The sequence below is a fragment of the Mus caroli genome, chromosome 15 (genome assembly GCF_900094665.2).
Source record: "Mus caroli chromosome 15, CAROLI_EIJ_v1.1, whole genome shotgun sequence".
Classification (NCBI taxonomy): Eukaryota; Metazoa; Chordata; class Mammalia; order Rodentia; family Muridae; genus Mus; species Mus caroli.
This window is the reverse complement of record NC_034584.1, coordinates 92,261,604-92,268,998: the sequence shown is the minus strand read 5'-3', so window position 1 is coordinate 92,268,998 and position 7,395 is coordinate 92,261,604. Positions and strand designations below refer to the sequence as shown.

Here is a 7,395-nt window from a genome sequence, read left to right as displayed (position 1 = left end):
TGCTGGGATTAAAGGCGTGCGCCACCACGCCCGGCGAAAATCCTATCTCAAAAGGCTTTGAGGGTGCGTGAGATGGCTTGGTTGAGTAAAGGTGTCTGAATTGAGCCTGATGACCCATGTTTAATCTTTGGTAAACATGGTCCTGTGGTAGAAAGAACACTCTAGAATTATCCTCTGACCTCTAGCAATACACCGTGGCATGTGAAAGCCATGTTGTGTATGCACAAGCACATGTATATACACTCAGTTTTTAAATTAAAAAAAACTCCCTGAAGAAGGAATCTTGGAGACGGGAGGCTGAGGAAGACTGGGAGGAGAAACTGCAGTTGGGGTGTATATGAGAGGAAAAAAACTAAAAAAAGAGACAATGACATACATAAAACATGGGAATTTTTTTTTTTATAATTTCTTTTTTTTGGAGACACGATCTCTCTATGCAGTCCTGGCTCTTGTTATGTATCCCAGGTAAATATCCTGCTCAGGTTGCAAAGCTGGAGCAGGGCTGCGACTTAACAGAGGCCTTGAACTTAGAAAATTTCCACATGGTGCTGGTGGTAACTTTCCACATGGTAGAGGCACTTTTGGTTCATCCATGAGCAGATCCTAGGATACTTTTGGGCTTCTAAACTATTTAGTCTTTGTGCACTGTGCCTCAGGGCACTTGAGGTCATCAGGGGACAACTGGCTGGAGTCAGTTCTCTCCTTGATCTATGATGGGGGGGGGGGGTTCCTCGGGGATTGAATTCACACCAGAGTTGACAGCAGCCTCTCCTACCTGCTAAGCCACCTCGAGGGCCCCTCATTTATGCAGACACATTTCCCAGAAGACTTCTGGCGAAAAAAATCATAGCCCCCAAATCTTCAAGATTGATTGCCAATCCCCTGGCTAGTGGGTGGATACAGTGGGCTCTTGGTAAACAAATCTAGAATTTGGGATTGTGTGAAAATCAATACCTCAAGGCAGCGACCGAGGCCTGGGGACAGAGACACCCTGGTGCAGCCAGGAGGCTGAGGCGGACATCGGCCCCAGCTTGCTTTTTACAGCCTCACAAAGTAGACCTGGGAGTGAGGCCAGAGTACAAATTATCTCTTGATCTCCTTCTGATAATCCTCCCCAATGCTGGACACAAATTATCTCCTGATCTCCTTCTCTTGATAACCTTTCCCTACGGGGTGGGTTTCCTAGAACTACTGACCTGACCTGCAGGGGAGCTCGCATAGCCTTGGGCCCTCCCTGACTGGATGTTTGGAATCTAAGCCTGCAAGCTTATCGCCTTCACTGACAAGAGGAAAGAATGCAAAAGAAAAAGGCCTCCAGACCTAAATGATAAACGATCAGTGGTGTCCTTGAATGTGGCCGGGGTGGAGCAAGCCTTTAATCCCAGCACTCGGGCAAAACCCGACGCTCCCCCTGAGCTCCAGGGATGACAAAAATAAGGAAAGAGAGAAAAAGACCCCTTTACCCGGGGCTGGAGAGATGGCTCAGCGGGTAGGAGCATTGACTAGTCTTCCAGAGGTCCTGAGTTCAATTCTCAGCAATCACATGGTGGCTCACAACCATCCGTAATGGGATCCATGCCCAATTCTGTAGTCTAAAGACCACTACAGAGTACTCATATACGTAAACTAAATAAATAATACATCTTTTAAAAAAGGTCTCTTTACCCCCAACACTCAATGAAACTCAGTAGCGTTGATTTTATTCCTTCCAGATGATTGGCCGTAGTGAAACGGAGGAAAGGCTGCTACAAAATAGGTGAGCGGCTTCCAAACGCGCCGGGGTTCTCCACGCCGCAGTTAAGAACCCAGGAACCTTTTAGCGGCTTTCGCGTTTCCGCACGGGGCAGGGCCTTGTCCTGTCGTCACTGTCTCGTCCTTTCTCGGTTATCTGATAGTCTCGCCTATTTCCCCTGCCACTTTTTCCGTAAACCCGGTGTTACAAAGGCGCCTCCATCACGCACGTCCTCGGAAACGACCTAGCCAAGCGCAGCCAGCGTTAACTAGAGGCCCGCTGGCGAGGCCCCCTTAACGCAGTTCTCGCGCGGAAAGACGAGACTTTTAAAGAACGACGTCAATAGTCCCGCCCACCTGGAGGTCACATGACCGGATCCTGCGTCCGGGTCGCCGGTCCGTTCCAAGCCGCGGACTGGCTGTGGATTCGTCTACAGGGGGTCGGAGGGGTCATTCCGGAAGTCGGCGCTGGAATCTTCGGCTTTCTGGGCGGAAGTGTGTCACAACCTCGGTGGTCGCCCCTTGGAGGAAGTTCGTCACGTCGCAGTAGCCTCGGCACGGCGGATGTGTGTCGCCGCTCCGGTGACGCTGGGAAGTGCTCGCAGCCCCCGCCGCTGCCTCTTGGTTGAAGCACTATGGAGGGAGAGAGGAAGAACAACAACAAGCGGTGGTATTTTACTCGCGAGCAGCTGGAGAACAGCCCGTCGCGTCGCTTTGGCGTGGACTCCGATAAAGAACTCTCCTACCGCCAGCAGGCCGCCAATCTCCTCCAGGACATGGGACAACGTCTGAACGTGTATCCTTTCGGCCTAGGCCATCGGCCTCGGAGCGCGTCCGGCCATGCTTCGGCGTCCGGGCCGGCGACGCTGGCGGGGACAGAAGCGGGTGGGGTGGTGGCAGGAGCTGGGCGTCTAAGTTGGGAGAACCCACAATGGCGCTCGCTGGCCGAGCCACTGTTCGCGGGAGGGAAGTGAGGCGGAGTCAATTTCCCGCTCGCTCACCGGTGCCACCGGCCCGGCTGCCGACTCGTACCTCTCCTGTCTTTGTGTGTTCGCTGCTCCTTCCCAGCCCCGGTCCTCTGCATTCTGCCCTGTTTTAGTGGCTTTTGAGAGTCTCCTTTCTGCCGTGACCTAAGGCTCCGTTTAAGACGTTTCGCTATCGACTCTGCCTCCCCAAAGTGTATAAAAAGGATTTCGGGAAATTCTGTACGCAAAGGACTTATGAAGGTGGTCTGGAATTGCTGCCCCAGTTTTGGTTCCAAACCCGTTTCTCTCACTAGTTGGCTAACCTGTCAGATTCTCGTTTAAAACAAATGTTCCAATGTCCGCCACCACGCTTGATATTCAAACGTTCTAGTAGCTGTTTCATAGAATTTAAGGGGAAAAAAAGATGTCAACTTAGGTTTGGGGGTGGGGATATACAAGTTGGTATGCTTAAAGTAGTTTTCAGAATAATAAGTCCTTTTTTCTTTGGGCACTAGTTTATTCATTAGGTTTCAAAATTTAGAGGTAATGTAGTTTAGTGATTTCTCCCCCCCCCCCCCCCCAGTTTTTCTTATGAAAATACAGTCTTGTGGCAAAACTAATAGTTTTAAAGTTCTTTCCGTTGTCCATATATATATTTTTTTCTTTTTCTTTTTTTTTCTTTTACTTCCACTTATGTAGCATTTATTTAAGAGTGATGCTGAGGGCTAGGCCTGGTGTTCTGTGCCTTTGATCTGAGCTTTGGAGAAGTAGAGGCAGGCCAGAATTTCCATGTAAGACCCTGTCTCCAAGAAAGAAAAAAAAAAAAAAGTGCAGAGGTTAGGTCTCTAGTGTTTTTAGTCTGAAGGTTGTATATTGTATAGGTGTTCTCTTTATTGCCAGTTGTTTCCTATTGAAAGCCAATTTCCCAAGCATTTGGTCAGTGCACGATTAAACCTCTCTGAGTTTCTGTCTGTGTTTACGGCACCTTTTAAATGTGTGTTTAAGCTTGCCGCCATCATATTGTCACTTCTATGCAGACTGTTGCTGAGGTCTGTGGGAATAAGTTTTGGGGAGGTTGGAATGGTACTCGTACAAAGGAAAGACTGGATTAGAGGAAGGCAGGAGTTCATTTTCAGTGGATGACTATCAAATGGTTTCAAAGGTTTTATACTTCAGAGGTCATGTAATATTTCCTGAAGGAATCAGAACTAAGCAGCAGGGTGTGGTGGTGCGTACCTTGAATCCCATTGCTCGGGATGGGGAGGTGAGCAGGTCTCTACTTCTGATGCCAGCCTGGTCTACACAGCACATTTTAGGACAGTCAAGGATTCACAGAAAAACCATGCCTTGAACAGTGCCCACCCACCCACCTCCTTACCCCCCCCCCCAGTTTTGGTTCCCTCCCAAAGAAAGTAGAACTGGAAAACTTAATTATTGAAGTTTAGAAGGTGAGAGAGAGAAAAGTTCCAAGAGCCTAGTAAGGGAAGGCCTGGTAAATATCCTTAAAAAGTTATTCTTGTGCGGCTAGAGAGACGGCTCAGCAGTTACAAGCACTTACTGTTTAGGCAGAGCCTACATGGCAGCCCACAGTCGTCTATAGCTGCAGTTCTAGGGTAACCTCATGCCCTCTTCTGACCTCTGTGGGCACCAGACATGCCCTTGGTGCACATACATAGAATCAGGCAAATGCTGATACACTTTAAAATTTTAAAGTTATTCTTGGCCTGACAAAATGGCCCAGCAGGTAAAGGCACTTATCGTCAAGCCTGGTAACCTGAATTCCATCCCTGGGACTTGGGTGGGAAGATAACTGACTCCTGCAAATTGCCCTCTATGACATGCACTTCCTGGCCAAAAGTAAATGCAATGAAGTTACCCTGAGCTAAAGGATGGTCTTTGCAGAAGGCAGGTGACAGGCCAGGAAGCCTGAGGTTGGTTGCAGCTTTGTTTGCTGATTTACAGCTTGCTACTTGTTTTGTTTATTCAGTCAGTCAGTTCACATTAAGTACCCGTTAGGTAGAGCACATGTTGTCACTTGGCAGTTAATTTCATTAGAGAAGGAATCGAATCTGCTGTTGGGTTGGAAGACTTAAGTTTTACTCCCCTGTGGGGTCATCTGTTTTGCTTGGCCATTTGTTACTTTGGTGGGAGATTATATTGTCTGCTTCTGAACCTTAACTCGAGCACTTCAGCTCACAACTGACGATCAATACTGCTATAGTGTACATGCACCGATTCTACATGATTCAGTCTTTTACACAGTTTCATCGCTATGTAAGTATAATTTTCTATGGTGAAATCCCTTTGGGTTTGAGTCTAGCTGCCTATTTTATGATTGGTTGTTGTTATTGAACTATGATTTTAATTTTAGAATTTCGGGCTAGTCATTTTTTTTTTTTTTTTTTTTTTGGTTTTTCGAGACAGTCATTTTAAAGTTAGAAAGAAAATCTTGATGTAAGTATAGCTTTCGGGGTGGTTATGGCCATAAGAAGACAAATATGAGTTAGATTGTGCAACATTTTTAAAGGTCTTTAAGAAAACATGTTTCAAATTTAGGATAAGAAAAGACTTGGTTTTACTTTTGCCTGTGTTTGGGTTAGGGAATGGTAAGAGTGTGTGAGTGCCCATGGAGGCTAGATGAGGACATTGAACTCCTCGGAGCTGGAGTTACCTAGGTGCTGCGAGCCACCTAAGTGGGCACTGGGAACAAAACTACTGAGCCATCTCCAGCCCAGATAATACAGTTTGAGTGTCTTGTTGTGATGCTAACAAACTGAAGGAAACTGTGAAGCTAGATATAATTCCCATAATGTAAGAAATTGGCAGGCAGATTTAGGAGTAACAGGGAGCTCTTGATCTATAGTAAAGTAGTCCGAATTTTGGGTGATTAGTCATTTTGACTTTTTTTTTCCCTTAGCTCCCATAGTTCCAATTAGCCTTTATTGAGGCTATTTGATAGCACTGAAACAGAAGTAATTAATAAAGAATGAAATTAAAGAGGAGTTTCCTAGTTGTCTTAGAAATCTTGAGGGTTTTCTACATTCAACCCCCACCCCTTTTTTTTATCCTTTTCCTTCTCCTCCTCCTTTTCTTCTTAACTATGTAGTAATGGCTGCACTTGAACTATCTAGTTCTGGCTGGCTTGAATTTCCAAACACTGGCATTATGAACAGGAGGCACATGCCTGACAAGTACTCTTTTTTATTGTAATAAAGACTTGAAGTCTTTTTTGGTTTTTCGAGACAGGGTTTCTCTGTATAGCCCTGGTTGTCCTGGAACTCACTCTGTAGACCAGGCTGGCCTCGAACTCTGAAATCCACCTGCCTCTGCCTCCCGAGTGCTGGGATTAAAGACGTGGGCCACCACTGCCCGGCAAGACTTGAAGTCTTAAATCAGGTTGTTCAGTGTGCATTAAGTGTTAGCATATATTTCCCTATTTAATGACCTGCTTTCTTATTGCTTTTGTGTTAATCTTGGTCAAGACAGACTTCTGATTATTTCCAAAGTACCTGCAGTAAACTGGTTGGATTAATGACCTGATAATTATTTCTTTACAGAGACATTCTTTTGAATATCATATCCTTTGTTTTATTTGTCTCTTGTTCTGAAACGACCTCACTATGCAGCCCTGGCTGGCCTGGAACTCAGAGATTCAACTGACTTTGTCTTCTGAGTACTGAGATTAAAGGCAAACAATACCATAACTGGTGTCCAAGTAGTTGATCTTCTTTAGAGTATTGCTTTTTTGGTATATTCTGGAATTGGCACACCCTCTTTACAGAACATTAATTTTATAGGTTGAATTTAGCTGTGATCATTAAAATTAGATTTAAGAGGGCTTAAAACCTGGTGCCCTTGAGTTACACCTGTGAAGCCTGCTCTTGCAAATTTGTGTGTGTGTACACATACATATATAGTGTACATGATGTGTGTGAGTGCAGTTCACACATGCTATGGTGCACATATGTAAGTCAGAGGACATGGTTTGGTTCTCTTCTTCCTCCATGGGGTCAGGTTGTGAAATTTGGGCAGTTGCACATCAGATAGCTGAGCCATCTTCCTAGCCGCCTTATGACTTTTGATTTATTTATTACAAATATAATGAATTTGCATAGTAAAAAGTAACAATAGAGAACTGTGTGTATTAAACTCCCCTGTGCCTGTAGAGGTAATCATTGATCAATATTTGACATGCAGTATCCCAGGCCTGCTTCTGTATATGAACTAGTGTGACCATGCCTCACCATACCCCTACTGTACAACTTTCTGGAACATTGTCTTTGTGCTGTTTCTCATAATTTAGGTGGCCGAAAGGAGACAGGGCATAGAAGTACACGTTCTAATTTTTTTGTTTTTTGTTTTTCGAGACAGGGTTTCTCTGTGTAGCCCTGGCTGTCCTGGAACTCACTGTGTACACCAGGCCGGCCTCGAACTCAGAAATCCGCCTGCCTCTGCCTCCCAAGTGCTGGGATTAAAGGCGTGCCCCACCACGCCCGGCTAGCAACAGATTTGGATATATTTTACCCTCATTAGTTGATTTATAAGAAATGAAGTTTAGGCCAGGTGTGGTAGTGCATGGCTTTAATTTCAGCACCCAGGAGGTAGAGGCAGGTGGATCTCTGAGTTCCAGGCCAGCCAGGACTCTGTTACACAGAGAAACCCTGTCTCACAAAAACAGAAATACAAAAAAAAAAAAAAA

The 7,395-nt window shown here is 45.6% G+C and overlaps 1 protein-coding gene across 2 annotated transcripts in view; it reads left to right on the top strand.

Annotated features, from left to right (window-relative positions):
* The first annotated feature begins 2,092 nt into the window (after positions 1 to 2,092).
* The window catches only part of Ccnt1 (cyclin T1), a 28,856-nt gene continuing 23,553 nt past the window's right edge, over positions 2,093 to 7,395 (top strand). Inside the window, exons 1-2 of one of the 2 annotated variants that reach the window (XM_029469951.1) lie at positions 2,093 to 2,527; positions 4,889 to 4,970. In XM_029469951.1, the coding sequence (XP_029325811.1) occupies positions 2,367 to 2,527; positions 4,889 to 4,970 (243 nt within the window). In that variant the 5' untranslated portion in view covers positions 2,093 to 2,366. The remainder of the gene's footprint in view (positions 2,528 to 4,888; positions 4,971 to 7,395) is intronic. The other variant, XM_021183296.2, reaches the window with a different exon arrangement.